We start from the raw sequence: 19,583 nt of genomic DNA, 5'->3' as shown, positions 1-19,583 counted from the left end.
TTAATATTTTCAGCCAAGCAGAACCTAATTAGGTCCATGTTTTCTTCTAGCTGATAGGTCTCTTGATCCTTTGCATTGGAATATACGCAGAGAGCGAACGACGAAAGCATCAAACCTTGGAAGGGATATTTCTGGCCCCAGCAATTATCCTGCTTCTTCTGGGCATGCTGATGTTCGTGGTCTCCTTTATTGGCATGGTTGGATCCTTAAGAGACAACTTGCTGCTTCTGAAAATAGTAAGTAAATGGACTGTAAGAATTTATTGCTCCCTTTTTTTAAGATAATAATCATTAAAGAGGATATGTCATCAGGAAATGACCTATTGTTCAAATCAGGTTTTTATGTTTGAATAAGTAAACTTTTTTTTTTTTTTTAAGAATTGTAGCCAGTATTGAAAGTTATGAAACTTTACAAATCACTTTATTGGGAGATTTGTCTATATTCTTGTAAAAGAAAACAGAATAGAAAGTAAGTGGCCTCAAAACTGTTTTTTTCCCCAGACTATTTGCCTTCATTCAGGTACATTGTTATCGGAATGTACTCACTTGGAGGACAAATGATTGCAGTGAAAGGGTCAGCACCTGTGTCTCGCTAACTCTGGGGAATAACTTCTGCAGGAGATTGTTCTGATTAGCACAACACTTAGATCAGGAAACAGATGCTGACGGACCACTGCCATCATCTGTACTCCAAATGAGCATGCTCTTTTATCAGTGTACCTTAATTCAGGCAAATAGAGTGGTGAAAAGTTAACACGACCTTGAAACGCGTTGTATGAATGAATAAAGATCTAGAGAAATTACACCCTTGTCTTCACTGGTCTTTAGAAAATTATTCTGACATTGGTCTGATATGTGCTCTGAGATCACGTTTTATGTAAATTCAGTCCGCACTCATGTTTGCCATACACTTTTTATCTTATAGTTTATTGCTCTTTGCTAAGTTTAATGGCCACTCCTGCAGTCTATCAGAGATTGCTGGTCTACTAGGGAAGGATGCAGTGCTTACAAGCTCCTTGCTATACAGTTTACAAGAGCTGCTCTGAAGTTGGCCAGCAGTTCTGGTCCAAACTATTAATCATCAGAAGCACAGCACCCTCTGGAAAGTGGGAGCAGCACGCTCTTGAAGACGGGACATGGAGCAAACCCTTTCACTTCGGTTTTATATAGCAGATAACGCCTGCTATCACTTAACATTTTCTCATTTCAATTATTTTTAGTTTTAATTTTTTTGTACAATGTAGAGAGATATATGTATTTAATATAAGGGACCATTGATAAGTTACTGTAGCCGGATTTGTTATTTTACTGTTGTTTCTCTAATTAGTTCTTCAAGTACATAATACTGCCGTGCCAATAAATAACTATGGACCTCAATGGCTGAATTATACTTTCAAGTGAACCTCCAGCCATGAATGAAAAATAACAAAATTGTAAAGCATGGCTTTTTACAGAGTTCTGCTTCCTTATCCTTATAAGGAAAGTGTTTGCCATACTGTATACTGGATTGTGGCTTCTATGATGCTTCTGACCGGACTTTGTGCCTTCCTCCTACCTCCTCCCCTCTTTCTACTATTCCGAGTATAAATTGCTCCAGATTGTAACTTGCCAAAGTCAATGAACTGCTACTGATAACTGTGTGAAAAGTCCCAGAAGTAAGCACAGTACTAATCATTAATTCTCCATCTGTCCTGTAGCTTGATCGTACGGAAATCTGCAGGAGCAGTCTTACAAATGGGAACTGTGAATTCTATGATTAGGGGTCTGACTGCTGTGACCCTCACAATCCCAGGTATGGGTCTCTAAAATGCCCTATTAGAAAGGAGACCTGCTGTATGGGACTGTCACGTGTGGCGATACTCCATCCTTATGGGAAATTATAGAGGCTTGTTCTTAGGAACGTCGGGAGTCCCAGCGATCAGACCCCCAGCAATCAGCAAGTTCTCATCATGTAACACTATACACAGAATGTATTCACTGATATTTACTGTTCAAAGTGCGCTCAGACGTGATTGCGCGCTCAGACGTGACGGCTTTCTCTGACGTGACGGCTTTCTCTGACGTGACTGCTTTCTCTGACTTGACTGCTTTCTCTGACGTGACGGCTTTCTCTGACGTGACTGCTTTCTCTGACTTGACTGCTTTCTCTGACGTGACGGCTTTCTCTGACGTGACTGCTTTCTCTGACTTGACTGCTTTCTCTGACGTGACTGCTTTCTCTGACTTGACTGCTTTCTCTGACGTGACGGCTTTCTCTGACGTGAGTGCTTTCTCTGACTTGACTGCTTTCTCTGACGTGACTGCTTTCTCTGACTTGACTGCTTTCTCTGACGTGACTGCTTTCTCTGACGTGACGGCTTTCTCTGACGTGACGGCTTTCTCTGACGTGACTGCTTTCTCTGACGTGACGGCTTTCTCTGACGTGACTGCTTTCTCTGACGTGACTGCTTTCTCTGACGTGACTGCTTTCTCTGACGTGACTGCTTTCTCTGACGTGAGTGCATCCTCTGACATGACGGCTTTCTCTGACGTGACTGCACGCTCTGACGTGACGGCTTTCTTTGACGTGACGGCTTTCTTTGACGTGACGGCTTTCTCTGACGTGACTGCACGCTCTGACGTGACGGCTCGCTCTGACGTGACTGCACGCTCTGACGTGACTGCACGCTCTGACGTGACGGCTCGCTCTGACGTGACTGCACGCTCTGACGTGACTGCACGCTCTGACGTGACGGCTCGCTCTGACGTGACGGCTCGCTCTGACGTGCTTGTACGCTCAGACGATAAACTTGGGAACCCAACTACAGGTTATTGACCGGCAGGTATCAATATTTTGTGACAAATTTATCAAATAATTAATGGTTTTATGTCATTTTGCATTAGAAAAGGTGAGCTGATCTTGGATTTACCATTCTCTAATGTAGGACATAATAGTACGTCATACGTTGGAACCCAATGTACACACCTTTGTCAGGAGCTGAATTCCCGCCATTCCCGGCAGATGCTGGCTGCGTTATACAACCGGCATCTGCTTGTAACAGCAGCGTCTGGAGTGAGCTACGATCATTGCTGTATAACCATTTAACTGATACTGTCAATTATTTAAAGGGTGAACGTGCTGACGGTTTGTTATGACAGTGGGGGACCAGCTGAAGGCCCGAATGGCTACTATACTAGTCTTCCTGTGAAGCCAAGCCCTTGGTTGGGCTTCAGAGGAGAGCATCATTTTCATGTACAAGCAATCACGGACAAATATCTAAACCTTTCTAACCATTTAAAAAAAAAACACCACAAACTATACAAGGGTGGTGTCTGCAATCGTTCTAACCTGGAAAATCAAGATGTCAGATATTTTATAAAGGTAAAATAAACACTCTAAACACAAAACCCAAAAACAATTTTAATTTTTTTTTACCATTTCACATCACGTTTATTTTTCCTGTTTTTAGTACATTACATTGTAAAATGAAGGCATTCTAAGCTACAATGTGGTTTTTAACGGAGAAATGCAAAGTCCTACATCTGGGCAAGAAAAATGAAAAAAGCATATGCAGAATGGAAGGAAAAGGGTTTAAGCAACAGCACATGTGAAAAAGACTTGGGTATACTAATAGATCACAGACTGAACATGAGTCAACAGTGTGATGCCGCTGCAAAAAAAGGCAAATACAATTCTGGGATGTATTAACAGGAGCATACAGTCTAGATCACGTGAAATAATTATCTCCCTCTACTCCCCTTTGGTCAGACCTCATCTGAAATACTGTGTCCAGTTATGAGCGCCACATCTTAAAATAGACATGAAGAAACAGGAGCAAGTTCAGAGAAGAGCGACCAGAATGGTGACCGGTCTGTAAAACGTTCTATGAGGAACGGTTAGAGGATTTGGAAATCTTTAGCTTGGAAAAGAGAAGACTGAGAGGAGACTTAATAGCTGTCTACAAATATCTGAAGGGCTGTCACAGTGTAGAGGGATCATCGTTATTCTCATTTGCACAAAGAAAGACTAGAAGCAATGGGATGAAACTGAAAGGGAGAAGATACAGATCAGATATTAGAAGCAACTTTTTGACAGTGAGAGTGATCAATGAGTGGAACAGGCTGCCATTTAGAGGAGTTAACTGCAGGTTAATAGCGTTCTGACACTGCGGCATCGGCACTGAGAGCCCCGCTGCCGGGAGGAAATTAACTTTATTCCACCCTGCAGCGATTGGCTTACAGTCATAGGGGCGGCGCCGGCACGGTTCCAGTCAACGCTTTGTACATAGATAATGGTGGCTGTTGACTACTCACTCCGCTTAACCTGCAGATTAACCCTATATCTGCAGGTTGATAGAATTATTTTACATGACAAGTTTAAGTTCATGCAGTGAATGTTTAAAGCTGTGTGTTTTTGCTGTGCAAAAAAATTCAGTGTCTTACAGTTCAAGCAAAGTGGATGGGATTTATAGAAATCTGCCTGCCTGCTGTGATTTGGTTTTTTTACTTAGCATAAACTGACCTGCGGTGCGTGTCATTTTCTCTTGCGTGTACATTGAGCTCTATGTGCGGATTTTACCTAAAGAAATGCATTAGATGTTGAAAATCCACAGATAAAAGACAACATCTGCAAAGAGTTTAAATATATGTTCTCTCCATGTTTGCTTGGGTTTCCTCCCACACTCCAAAGACATACTGATAGGGAATTTAGATTGGAGACAATGCCGATATTGTCGGTAAAGCGCTGGGGAAATTAATGGTGCTATATAAGAAAGCATAATAAAAAAAAATGATAACAATAATAAAAAAACTTGTGTTTCCTCTAAAAATGCATGTAATCCTCACATGGCTGTATCAATAAAGTTTTGTCAAATACAAATCCCAGGAAGTATCAAAACCAAAGAAGCTTTATTTAAAACATACCAAAAGAGACAAAAGCGCAATACCAAAAAGAGACAAAAGCGCAATACCAAAAAGAAAATCTGCAACATCCAAAATGTATCAAATGCTCATCGTGGCAACAAAGCCTAACACATGTTCACCTCATGATAGGGCTAGCTCCATACTTATTATAGGATACTAATCACTGGCGGACACAGACAGAAAAGGGCCCCTGTGCAATAGCAATATATGGGCCCTTTGCAGCCCAAGAGCTCCTAAAAATACAAAATTGCACCTGCTTTGGAGGTAGAAATGGGCCAGGTTGCACCAATGATATGTCCGCCCCAGATTCTAATACGAGAAGGAATCTGAAGGTCACCAGGTTCTCCGATTTCCTTTCTATGTGCCAGCTGTATGTAGTAGATATGAAAAAAAAGTCCTACAGACCCAAGGTGATCCTAATAAGCTCCAATCAACCTCCGATGACACACGCCCAAGCAGGTGGTGACATTGTAATATGTAAAATAAGTCCCGGAGAGATTGCCTCCGTCTTTGTACAGTGGTTCTTGTGTACAGAAATCACAATACAGAGCCTTCGTGCGAAGATACAATCACTGCTTCTGATTACCTGAGACCATCAATTATTCATGGGTTAACCTCACGTTCTGCTGACAGCATGTAGATGAAATGTTCTGGCCTCCAGGGTATTTACATCTTTGGCGGCACTGGATTTTCATGTTTGCATAATTATATTTTTAGGGGATTATACATGAGGAAGTGCGGGTTGGTAAATGTAAAATCACAAATGGCTAATGCATTATACAACGCTGGAAGTTTTTTTTCTCATACAAAAGCCTAAAGTTTACATTGTGGTTGTTAGTTAAATTGTGTCTGTGCGCTGTATTATTCACAGCGGGAGACAGGGATGTGGAGTTTTTCTCTTTTTAAGATGTGGCTCGGTTCACGCTGAAGATTTTAGTGCCTTTATTATAGTTCAAAAGCTTTTATAAAACTGTATTTTTTTTACTGATAATGATGTTTTCAAGTCATGGAATTGTTGGAAATTTTTTCTTTTTTGCTCTTCTGTATGTGAATTTTTTTCGTCCAGTTCTATCAAGCAGAAAAGAATGGAAACAAGGGAAAGATGGGGAGATTCTCTCTGAACTGTAGTGTCGGCTCAGAAAGGTTGTGCTGTCATGAATGTGGTAAATGGTGAAATCCTACTTGTCCACTTTTAAGAATTATTTCCAGGAGTCCTGAGATGCTGCTGGATGTTAACCCTGCTTACACGGTCTGGCCATGCTCCTATAACAATTGCCTAGGGTCTCCATTACAAGGGTGTTCCTTGTTTAAAACGTTAATGGTCCACAGTCTTGTCCCTGCTGCTCCAGTGCTGCCTCTTTACCTCCTCCCCACTGGTCCCATCCACAGGATGGAGCCGTGCAGCCAATCCCTAGGCTCAGCAGTGATGCCTAGGTAGATGGCACAAGTCCCAGTGACTGGACGCAGCGATCTTGTGCACTAGGAATGTTGTCCCTGCACAACCATGTCGACATAGACTAGTGGAGAGCAAATGATGGACCTTCACTGTTAAGTAATAATGATTATATTTAACAAGCGCAAGCTTTTGGACCATTAAAGGGATTTTCTCTTTTTTGAAAACCCCTTTCTCCTGCAAAAAAACTTTCTTTACTCACCCTACCCAGGTCCAGCGTTGAGTCTCCGCTGCTGCTCCAAGTGTCTGTTATTGTCTGCAGCGCTGATGTCACATTGACAACACTGCAGCCAATAACTGAGCTTCCTTCATGGCTCTGAGCCGCTCATGCAGAGCTGCTGAGCTCAGTTATTGGCTGCAGTGCTGGCAACGTGACATCAACACTGCACCCCAGGATGATAAGTATAGCGCAGTTTGTCCCCGGTTGCTGCTTGTTTTAAAAAAACAGAGATTTTCCAAGACCGAAAAATCCCTTTTAAAGTTTAAAAATGGAACACTCCTTTAACCACACTATTTGAGTAACCCAGATATATAACTCTGGTATACAGTCATTTTGGTGCCAACGATGTCTGAACGGTTTTATATTAAGGCCACGGCCCCACTCTCAGTATTCGGTCAGTATTTTTTCTCAGGAGTGGGAGCCAAAACCAGGAGTGGGAGATAAATGCAGAATTGGTGACTTGTTTCTATTATACCTTTTCTCTGATTGTTCCTTACCTGGTTTTGGCTCCAACTCCTGAGAAAAAATACTGACCGAATACTGATAGTGGGGCCGTGGCCTAAGATTATGGTGCTAATTAAGAATATGACTTCGGTTTTGCCAGATTGGCTCTAGTTTCTGAGATCTTAACCGTAATAGTTAATTAATTACAGAAGAATTATGGCTTTAAAAAGTCACTTTCATAGCATTGTAAGCCTATAAATTGAAATACAAAATAATTATATGGGATATTTCGTTACCTAAGACACAGATAAAAATTCAAGAGACCGACCAAAAGCTATGGCATTTATCACACACAAGTCTCATTGGGGGAATGCATTATTTTCATGGATGAATTATCTCAAAAACTAGAACCAATTCAGCAAAAGTAATAGGATTTTTTAATTCAGCGCCCTCAAAATACCTCAAGGCTGTGTGCAGACTGTGCATTTTTGGTTCGTTTTTGCAGCGTTTTTTCTACTCGAAAGTGTGCCAAAAACGCTATGGAATCCTTGTGGCAGCTAATGCAATGACAATCCTGAAGTGCTGTGCACATGATCAGGAATTTTCCTGTCAAGATTGTGATTGCATTTATATCTGCAGCATGTAAATTATTTGTGCGTTTTTTCATCCATTGATTTCAATTGAGTTAGTCAAATTCCACAGCAAAAACGCAGGTATAAATATATTTGCGGATTTGCTGCAGATTTTTGCTGCATATTTGACTGACTCAATTCAAGTCAATGAGTCAAAAACGTGGCAAAAACACACAAAGAGTTGCTCGTGGGAGACTACTCCTCATGGCAGCCTACGGCCGCTCCCGCTGATAATAGCGAGAGCAGGCGTGGCTGAGGGGAGAAGTAGTCTCTTCAGCCAGCATATGTGCGCAGCGTTAAAAAAATAATAATAATAAGTTAAAATAAATTGATATTAAGATGAAAAACACTTTATACTCACCTGTCCGCCATAATCCCGATGTGCCATGTCGATCAAATCACCCAGCAGCACTCTATACACTGACAGGAGCGCAAGCGCTCCCGGGAGTGTATAGCGCTAAGCTGCCGGGAGAGAAGTTACCGGAGTTCAATCAGCTGATAAGCTCCGGTGACCTCACTTACGGCTCCGATGCTACCTTAGAATTTTCTCACACAACACTGGTGCAGTAAATGAGGTCACCGAAGCTTATCAGCTGATCATCAGCTGATTGAACTCCAGTGACTTCACTCCCGGCAGCTCAGCGCAATACACTGAAAGGAGTGATTACACCTTTTTATTTTAGTAGTCGCGCAGTAAGAAAACACAAACACATAAGTTTACTTTGCCTTGAGGTCTTCATAGTCTCCAAAAGTGAAGATGAAAGTTTCCATCCATCAGTCACTTCAAGTTTGTCATTTGCTTTTCTCTATTTTATGACGGTGTACTGCAAAGTAATAGAAGACATGCTTCATTAATGCCTTCAGATGTGTCACACAATTTGTCAGCGAGCTGTATCCACTCTGAGAAATATGGAAGTTTACTTTTAAGTTCTAAATATATAGTGTAAACTGACAATATGGGGAATACTGCAAAGTTTGCATTGGTTGGTGCTAAATACTGTTAGGCTATATTTACACATTGTGTTTTCGCTGTGTTATTTTGCTGCATTTTTTATGCAAATTTAAAAGCTGTTTTTTTACAGTACCAGGCCAGCAAAAGATATGAGATTTCACAAATCTCATGCACAAGATTGTTTTTTCTTTCCTGACTGAATTGGAAAACTGCTGCATTTTTGAAAACTGCAGCGTGTCAATTCTTTCAGCATTTTTGCTGCGTTTCCACCCATAGAAAGCAATGAATAAGTGCAGAAAAAGCAGCTGCAGATACTCTAGCTGTGGGAAACTTCTTGCTGTCTGATTAGAGAATGATCAGGAGGAGCAAACTTCTAAATTACTTCTCAACTCTTTCATTACACCAGGAAGAATGGAGAAAGATACTAGTAGAATTGAAAAATGCATAAACTGCAGGGTATAAATATCATATTTGCCTGCACTACAAACTATCTACATGTATAATTGCCTATGGAGGGATTGTGAAAAGACTCATGGTCTAAATATGTATGACCATGGATTACTAGGACTGGCAGACTCCTTGTCCCTACACTGGCATGAATTGGGAAGCTGATAATATTGTGATTTATACAGTACAGACCAAAAGTTTGGACACACCTTCTCATTTAAAGATTTTTCTGTATTTTCATGACTATGAAAATTGTACATTCACACTGAAGGCATCAAAACTATGAATTAACACATATGGAATTATATACTTAACAAAAAAGTGTGAAAAAACTGAAAATATGTCTTATATTCTAGGTTCTTCAAAGTAGCCACCTTTTGCTTTGATGACTGCTTTGCACACTCTTGACATTCTCTTGATGAGCTTCAAGAGGTAGTCACCAGAAATGGTCTTCCAACAATCTTGAAGGAGTTCCTAGAGATGCTTAGCACTTGTTGGCCCTTTTGCCTACACTCTGCGGTCCAGCTCAACCCAAACCATCTCGATTGGGTTCAGGTCTGGTGACTGTGGAGGCCAGGTCATCTGGCGTAGCACCCCATCACTCTCTTTCTTGGTCAAGTAGCCCTTACACAGCCTGGAGGTGTGTTTGGGGTCATTGTCCTGTTGAAAAATAAATGATGGTCCAACTAAACGCAAACCGGATGGAATAGCATGCCGCTGCAAGATGTTGTGGTACCCATGCTTTTTCAGTATGCCTTCAGTTTTGAATAATTCCCCAACAGTGTCACCAGCAAAGCACCCCCACACCATCACACCTCCTCCTCCATGCTTCATGGTGGGAACCAGGCATGTAGAGCCCATCCGTTCACCTTTTCTGCGTCGCACAAAGACACGGTGGTTGGAACCAAAGATCTCAAATTTGGACTCATCAGACCAAAGCACAGATTTCCACTGGTCTAATGTCCATTCCTTGTGTTCTTTAGCCCAAACAGGTCTCTTCTCCTTGTTGCCTGTCCTTAGCAATGGTTTCCTAGCAGCTATTTTACCATGAAGGCCTGCTGCACAAAGTCTTCTCTTAACAGTTGTTGAAGAGATGTCTCTGCTGCTAGAACTCTGTGTGGCATTGACCTGGTCTCTAATCTAAGCTGCTGTCAACCTGCGATTTCTGAGGCTGGTGACTCGGATAAACTTATCCCCAGAAGCAGAGGTGACTCTTGGTCTTCCTTTCCTGGGGCGGTCCTCATGTGAGCCAGTTTCTCTGTAGCGCTTGATGGTTTTTGCAACTGCACTTGGGGACACTTTCAAAGTTTGCCCAATTTTTCGGACTGACTGACCTTCATTTCTTAAAGTAATGATGGCCACTCGTTTTTCTTTACTTAGCTGCTTTTTTCTTGCCATAATGCAAATTCTAACAGTCTATTCAGTAGGACTATCAGCTGTGTATCCACCAGACTTCTGCACAACACAACTGATGGTCCCAACCCCATTTATAAGGCAAGAAATTCCTCTTATTAAACCTGACAGGGCACACCTGTGAAGTGAAAACCATTTCTGGTGACTACCTCTTGAAGCTCATCAAGAGAATGCCAAGAGTGTGCAAAGCAGTCATCAAAGCAAAAGGTGGCTACTTTGAAGAACCTAGAATATAAGACATATTTTCAGTTGTTTCACACTTTTTTGTTAAGTATATAATTCCACATGTGTTAATTCATAGTTTTGATGCCTTCAGTGTGAATGTACAATTTTCATAGTCGTGAAAATACAGAAAAATCTTTAAATGAGAAGGTGTGTCCAAACTTTTGGTCTGTACTGTATGTACCTGTCCGCTGACAGCGCTAGTAATGGAGACCAATGTTGCCGCAGCTTGTGACTGCCAATTCTCCAATGAAAAAAGGACACAAATCCCCGAAAAAGCTCACAGTAAAAAAGCAGCCGTACTTGCCAATACCTAGGACACCATACTGTGTCAGAATGGCTACACCTAGTAATCAGAGTGATACGTCGTTGGATTCCTGGTCTATTTTCCTACATTATGCTGCTCTCAGATGAGATAGCAGAAACCTTGTGACAGATTCCCTTTAAGTGCACCCCACAAAGACAATTTCCCCACTAACATCACAGGGCCTTTCTGCATCCTGCAAAAGATGAAAAAATTCTTGATCTATTGGTTGATATTTTGGCCAAAATATGCACCTTCATCAGGTGCCTTTTACAAGACTCATCCATGTGCACTTAGAATACTGGACAACCCTCACCCCTCCCCCATTGATGGTCAGTGTGTGAGTGGTTGTTTCATCAGTAATTTGCACTTGTGCTGTCTTCGCCTTTTGTCGTTGGTTCCTTATTAGTGTTGAGTGAGTGTTCTATTAACCTTTTCGCCGAGTACGCTCGGGCCGAGCTCCGAGTATTTATAGCTGCTCAGTGATATGGTTGAATCGCTCCCGTATGCATGATTTGTGACTGTTTGACAGTTTTATTACATGTGAGGAATGTCTATTTCTTACACATTCCTCACATGTAATAAAGCTGTCAAACAGTTGCAAATCATGCACACGGGAGCGATTCAACCTTATTACCGAGCAGCTATAAATACTCGGAGCTCGGCCGAGTATACTCGGACAGAACATACTCACTCAACCCTATTCCTTATACTTCCTGCAGTGTACTAATATCATGACCTGGTATTGATAAAAACAGCTGCTTTTTGTGTGATGTTTTTTACCTATTCCCTATAGGCACAAATTGGTGGAAACACTGCCTACACTTTCTGGTGTATATTCACCAACATCAGCCCTCTGTAAGTACTGACTTTTCTATGTGATCTCAGTGGATGGGCAACCCCTTCATAACATCAAATCTTCCCCGTATACCTAAGAAAATGCTTTTGGAATTGTTACTAGCCATATGCTAATCGTCGCTGGGTGGTCCTGTAGGCTTCTCCGGACTCTGCTCGGCATTTCCTATATCCCTGCAATCTCCAGCCTTGATTGACGCGGCTGACCTCTCCTAAGTCAACCCCAGTCTTTTCATCTCTCACACCTGCACTGTAGGGAACAACAGCTGTGCAGGCACTACAGGCTTTGGGGATGACGTCAGTCATGTCAATCGAGGCCAGATCCAACATAGGGATGGCAGGAATGGAGGCGGCACCGCGCCCAGCCCTGAGACGGCACCGCGCCCGGCCCTGAGGCGGCACCGCGGCCGAGAGCGGAGGCGGCACCGAGCCCGGACTGGAGGAGTCACCGAGCCCGGAGCGGAGGAGTCACCGAGCCCGGAGCGGAGAGATCCATCAGACTCAGTGTCGATTAGTTATACGGGCGAGCTGTGATTTTATGAAGGGGTTGCAGCAGTGCTATTAAAGTCAGCACAAGGGTGTCTGGATACAATTTATATAGAGGAAAACCCGGTGAGAGGTTCCCTTTAAATTAATGTCACCTTTGTTGTATTTAGCCCATCACTATGACCGGTGAGTTGAGCCCCTCTGGTGTAGTTGGCAGGGTTAGTTCATGGCTCTGTAGATGAAGATTTCATTACTTTCCTCCGATTGTGTACACTGTATTGGATTCTAATCCATTCGGTGTTCCTCTATATTAACACTACAAATCTTGTTAAAATTCCAGGCATAGAGATGGCGCACCTCTGCCCCAGACTGTGTGACATTCAACAAGAATAATACCCAGACAGGAGAAATTTCAGGCCTCGGCAAATGTGTTGCTTATTTTAGTCTAATGGTCATTAGACACAGCCTCAATCTAAATACCATGGGGTCACTGATCCCCATCACCTCCTCAGAGGGGCGACTCATAGTCTCCTGCCGCTCTTTAGAAGCTGTATTCTTTCCAGAAAGCAAATACGTTTCATGTGCATGAAAGTCTCCGTCACTTAGAAGACGTTTCATGCTCTGTTATACGGAGTTGGCATTTTAAATATTGCAGCAAATATAGATTTGTACTTCTTTTAACCTTTACTTGCTAATTTCTATAGTATACTGTGCATTCAGCCATTTCATAGTGTTTATGGATAGCACGATGGATGGATAAGAAAGATAAAGCAGCACTAATCCAAATACAATGCCATAGACCATAAGACCACAAAATGCAGAAAAACAAAAGAAAGGTGTCAGTCCAATGCAAAGTAGCTCACTTGTTCAGTGCCCTTGTTTGGTAACATTTCGGCTCAAAGAATGAGCTTTTGTCAAGTCAATACAGAGGTGATGGACAGTTTTAAATATGGATATCAATTAGTGAAGCTCATAAATTAATTAGCCTAATACAATTAATATGCATGATGATATGTACATACATAATTCCTATATGGAAAGTGTCAATGTGCATTATTACAGAAAGTAAATATATACATTAATATACAGTACCGGTCAAAAATTTGGACACCTGTTCGTCCAATGGTTTTCCTTGTTCTTATTGCAAAATGCACATTGTAGATTCTGACTGAAAGCAAAACCATGAAGAAACACATGGATACAAAGAGTAAAGAAACACTTAGATTCCTCACAGCACCCCCCTTTTGCTCTGATGACTATTTTGCACCCCTTTGACCTTCTCTCAAGCAGCTTCATCAGAGCCACCTGCAATGGCTTCCAATGAACTGGTATTCCAAAGGTATAAAGGTAATAACTAGTGATGAGCGAGTATGTTCTGTTTAAACCTTTCGTCGAGCATGCTTGGGTGTTTTCCGAGTATCTTCAGCGTGCTCGATGTTATGTTTCAGTCACTCCGTGCTCATGATTTGCGACTGACAGCTTTAATACATGTGAGGAATGTCTAACAAACAGGCATTCCTCACGTGTATTAAAGCTGTCAAACAGTCGCAAATCATGAGCACGGAGTGACGAAAACATAACACCCGAGCACGCTGAAGATACTCGGAAAACACCCGAGCATGCTCGTAAATCTCGAGTTTCGAGCATGCTCGCTCATCACTAATAATAATTACAAGAAAAGTAACCTCTAAAATTGAACTATTAATGATTTACCTAAAACTTATATAAATATAAAAAAGGAAAACCTCATGCTAGAGGTAATTGGATAGCACAATATTTCTTGAGATAAATATTATACAAATATTATCACAGAAAATTAGGTAAATTATGCCCCAAAGAATGTAATATAATTATATGTCTCCCTAGATGTGTCTAATGTGTAGCCCTTTCTAGCCACGGAGGTGGACACCCTACAATGAATGCAGATGGCACCCCCGCTTACTGTCGGCTGACCCTAATCGGTCCTATTATTTACTAAAATTAATTGATACCATTCAAACCTATTAATACAAAAAAGCCTGACAACTCAAACTACAACATAAACATATGAGGATTTTGAAATGCAGGGTTCAGATTAAATGAGCCAAATGGGACTAAAGGGCACAAAACAAACCGCAGGACATCTTAGTCAAAATATGCACTAATGGGCATATCCTGCTGTATATAATCCAAAGGGCATAAAACAAACAACAGGGCATCTTGGTTTGAAAATGCACTTATCTGCATCCCCTGCTGTATCTGTAGCCTCAACTCGTTTCCCCTCTGTCATATGGTTCTTCAGGAGGCTCCAGGAAAAAATGGCATAAAAAAATGATGCTATTTTTTCCTGGAACCTCCTGAGGAACCATATGTCGGAGAGGAAACGCAGATAAGTGCATTTTCAAACCAAGATGCCCTGTTGTTTGTTTTATGCCCTTTGGATTTTATACAGCTGCTGATGCAGATTTGTGCATATTTTGACTAAGATGTCCTGCGGTTTGTTTTGTGCCCTTTAGTCCCATTTGGCTAATTTTAATGTGAACCCTGCATTTCAAAACCCTCATATGTTTATGTTCTGGTATACTGAGCAAACTGAGGCAAATGATATTGAAACGGTAAAATCCAAAAATGCATTGTTTCAATACTGTGCTTTCTTCAGTTTTTCTTCTTCACAGCGGCTTCCTGGCCACCCACTGACTGGGACCTACTGCCGCTCGCTGCTCAGCCTGGTGGCCAGTAGCGCCCACGTGCTGGAAAAGTCTGTGACGGGGATGAAGTTTTGAAGCAGCACCTCGGTCACTTCATTGACAGGATTTTTGAGAGGCCCAGAGTTCAGATCCATAATGATCATTAGTCAATTTAAAAGGGCTTCCAATATGGACAACAATTCTTAGATTAAAGCTACCCTGGAGAATAAAGGGTTCATTGAGACCTCTGCATAGCCCTGTCTGAATGGAGCAGAGGTTGATTCTGCTCGCTTCCATTCATTGTCTATGGGACTGCTGGAGATAGAGGAGCACAGCGATGCACCACTGCTGTACTCAGATGGAGTTCTGCAGAGCACCGTTGTAGTGATCATAGTGGGGGGGGCCCTGCAGTTGGACCACCAGCAATCAGTAAGTTATTCCCTATCCAGTGTATAAGGCATATCTTTTAAAACTTAGCTCTTACCCATAAGACTCACAAGCATTTAAATCAATACATTTTAGGAAATGCTCCGTTCTTTTGCTTTATAAAATACTGCTCTTGACTTTCACAGCATTTTCTATGGGACTACTAAACCTTATCAGCAACCAGAACAATCATTTTAAATGGCCGGTTATAAAATTACCAAATTATGGTTTCACCGGTTGAATTTTCTGAAACTTGCAGTGCATGGATCCCATTAGTTTATTTCCTAGTGATAACTTTTTGTCATGTGCCCTACTATAAAATGGACATCATAGATGGGAATCGGGAAGCATTTCTTTGAGCCAAAATGGAGAGCCACTAACATGGTGTACCTGGCTCATTAACTATTATATGGCATGTAATACTCTTTCTTGCAAGGAAAATGTATGTAGTGATTAGCATAGGTTTCTGAAGCTAGATCCAGGATGATTATTTGATTGATCTGCCAGCTTAGTCTGAAATGGGGTCGGCTTCATAAAATTATCTTTTTAAAGCCTGAGATTGATTGATTGAATCATTAGCTATGTGATTACTGGTTAGCGCCATTGTATTTATTGGTATTATGACTCACCCAGATGAGGTGGATCCTCTATGCCTTAGGTCTGGGTGGGGGACACCTTACATAGGACTAGGAGTCTAAATCCCAAGACACTGGTGTGTGTGTGTGTTAATGGGCTTTAAACAGGTCTAGGGAGATGATGTCATAGATCCATGCTGGGCTACCTGCAAAACCCAACGTGGAGCTCAACAGAGGGCAGCGGACCCTGGAGAAGGGAGTGGAGCCCGGGGATAGGTATGCAACAATTAGTTTATCTTAAAACTAGCAAAAATTATGACAGTGAAGGAATTCATTATAAAATATAGAAATAAATGTTACTACTCAAATCCTCCCACGCTCAGGTTCTATCCTCAAGGACAGGAAGTGACTACCATCACCGTAGGCCACTGATTGGCTGCAGAGTCAAGTGACTGATGGATCAAAGTTATCACTTTTGGTGGGATGATATCCCAATTATCAGTCATCTGACCCTGCAGCAGATCGGTGTCCTCAGTGGTCAGGTGGTTGATGGCCAAGAAGTCATGACTTCCAGTCGCAATGGAGACAACTGGAGTATTGTATCGGCACTAGTATTGGAATCTAGAAGTTAGTCATCACAACAAAGAGTTAAGGAAACCTGTTCTTCCTATAAAATAGTTCTGCTGCATTCAGATCTAATGACCTAATTCATCATTGATGCAGCAGGGACCAGAGACATGAGCGCTCCATTTCTTGTCATTTCCTAGAGGCGCAGAGGTTAATGCCAGTATGGGCGCACAGTGCTGGTGCCGATACTTCGCCTGTCACATGGGATTCTGCACAAACATGTTGTCTCTATTATGTGATCAGTTAATATCCGGACACACGAGCAGCCTGTGACAACATGACAAGTCAGGACGTCTCCCGCTAACCACTTTTCCTTCCAGCATGCTTTTATTGATTGTATTTTAGTTGTGACGCTTGCCATTTAATATGCTGGAGACTTGTACCCCCCTCCATTCAAAATGGCATAGATAAAATAGAGGGCACGGGTCACCAGCTAGACAATGAATCAAATATTAACAGGGAATGACACGGGAAGGCTTCATTTAACAGAGTGTAATGGATGAAAGGCTGGATGTAGATAGCAGGCTCTTTTTTTCATTTACATTTATACAGAATTTAATCAAAGTGTCCATCAAGTGTGTCTTGTTGTAATGGCTGATATGCAGAGAAAGGAGACTAATCGAGCATCCAGAATCCCAAGTAACGAGAACCCGGACTCCTGTAACAACGGGGGAAAAATAATGACCGATACCCAAATAAGATGTTCCCATTTTATTGCAGGTTGTCTTCATCATTTCAAGTAAACTTTATACAGTTTTCAACTAGTTCCCAATAATCCAGTGTATTTATACATCTGGCACCTATAATAGGGAATACGTATTTTATTAATCAGAACCAGATACTGATAAATATACATTTTTATCTGATCGGTTCTTTGTTGCAGCCATTATGTTTGAGCTTCTGTTAACAACATTCAGAGATGCGCTTTACCGCCACCACATGGACCATGGGAACCTACAGTTTGGAGATGATTTTTTTGGGAGAGTGTTGTAGGCATGCTCTGTGATCTGAACAGAGGCTACTGTACAGGGAGGAAGAGGAGGTGAGCTGTGACCATCAGCTGTGATTACAGTAATAGGCTGAGAAATGATCTCTACAGCATAAGATTTGTCTAGTGTGAAAGCTGCAAGATTTCAGAAGTTTTTCTTTAGAATACAGATTGTGTCTTGGAAACGGAGATGAAACATTACTAAATAGTCACAATTATTCATGTAAAACTTGATTTCAACAATCTAACCAATGTCTTCTGCTTTTCTTCTGCAGTTCTTCTGGGTGCTACTTGTCATCTTCCTTGTTGAGATTCTCCTGATTGTTATTGAACTGGTGTGTGAAAATGAGGTATGATTAACACTGGGGACATGTCTAATTATATACAAACGGGCTGGAAATTGTATGAATGCTGTAACATAAGGTACTGAGCAAGGACAATGCAACCGCCTAAGTCTATGATGAGACAGGAGGGGGATTTCAAACTTCCTTATAACTCTTTTTAGGAAATGTATGATTACGGCCTTAAAGGGAAACTGGGGGGAGCGGGGCAGCATTAATCACAGATCAGCTCCTGCATTACTCTCAGAAACCTTGCATAGAAAAACATAGTTGGAATTATGGGATGAGGTGACTAGTCCAAGAAGCAGGCCCCAGACAGCTTTTCCCATCCAATCAAGTCGAGTAATCATCTCAGAGAATCATGTGACAGGTTTGTTTAAAGGGAATCTATCAAAAGATTTTTGCTATGTAAGGGCAAAATATATGAGGGCACCATGATGTAGGGACAGAGACCCTGTTTTCAGCAATGTGTCACTGTTCATGTTTCAATAAAATCCAGTGTTTTATCAGCAGGATATTATCACCATCTGACTAGCTGCCTTGTGCTTCCTAGTCCAACCACACCCCCACCACTGATTAACAGCTCTCTTTCAGTATACAAGGTGTTACGCTTGCGCCCGGACTGACTGGCGTGCGCGTGATTAGTGATCCCACTGTACCATGAACCGAGGAGTGCCGGAGGGGTGTAACTAAGTATCAACCCGATCCGACCAAGGTCGCACGGCGGCTCAGTCGACTCCGTGAAACAGGGAGGAACCGAGCAGAGGGACCAGGTGCTACTCCAGGTCAGACTCCGGTCACAGCTGTTGACCCACACCGGGGAATGCAGGAACAGGCAGGTTAGCTGGTATGCAGACAGGTGGGTACTGGCAGGCACAGCTGGTATGGTAGCAGGTGGGTACTTAGCAGGCACAGCTGGTATGAAGGCAGGTGGGTACTGGCAGGCGCGGCTGGTATGCAGACAGTTGGGTGCTGACAGGCACGGCTGGAATGCAGACAGGCAGCTATTAGCTGGTATGAACGCAGGCTGGATAGGGACCAGTACAGACTGGGATACAGGAACAGAGCCGCAGGTGCGGTGGACTAGCAGAGCAAAACCGCAGGAGCGATGAACAAGCAGAGCGGAGCAAAACCGCAGGTGCGGAGAACAAGCAGAGCGGAGCAGAGCCACAGGTGCGGTAAACGAGCGAAGCAGAGTGGAACCGCCGGAGCGGTGAACAAGCAGAGCAGAACAGAACCGCAGGTGCGGTAAACAAGCGGAGCAGAGCGGAGCAGAGCGGAACCGCCGGAGTGGTGAACAAGCAGAGCAGAGCAGAAGGTGAAGGCAGACAGGACAGGGCTCTGTTCACATGGAACAGACTGGAAAATACAGGAAGATGGTTAGAACACAGGAGGTAGATACGGAGGCAGGGAAAGGGGACAAGCAGAACCAGATACACACAAGGTACTTACAATGAAGTAGCGAGTGGACACAAAACTCACAAACAGAAGTACAGATTCAACGAGTAGGAGTTAGGTGCAGGTTCAGACACTGGAGGCAAAGGGCAGGTACGGACATTGAGAGAAACAAGTAACGGGCTAGGACACTGTTCAAACAGGAACTAAACCGGGAACAAGATACAGGAACAAGC

At 42.4% G+C, this 19,583-nt stretch overlaps 1 protein-coding gene across 2 annotated transcripts in view; it reads left to right on the top strand.

Annotated features, from left to right (window-relative positions):
* The window catches only part of LOC141166668 (tetraspanin-15-like), a 200,725-nt gene that overhangs the window by 92,844 nt on the left and 88,298 nt on the right, over window positions 1–19,583 (top strand). For both annotated transcript variants that reach the window (XM_073653580.1, XM_073653581.1), the window contains exons 2-3: window positions 51–236; window positions 17,887–17,961. In XM_073653580.1, coding sequence (XP_073509681.1) covers window positions 51–236; window positions 17,887–17,961 — 261 coding nt within the window. The remainder of the gene's footprint in view (window positions 1–50; window positions 237–17,886; window positions 17,962–19,583) is intronic.

The sequence above is a fragment of the Phyllobates terribilis genome, unplaced genomic scaffold (genome assembly GCF_046119375.1).
Source record: "Phyllobates terribilis strain yellow unplaced genomic scaffold, ASM4611937v1 Scaffold_11__3_contigs__length_659146591, whole genome shotgun sequence".
Classification (NCBI taxonomy): Eukaryota; Metazoa; Chordata; class Amphibia; order Anura; family Dendrobatidae; genus Phyllobates; species Phyllobates terribilis.
This window is presented reverse-complemented; position numbering and strand designations above follow the sequence as displayed.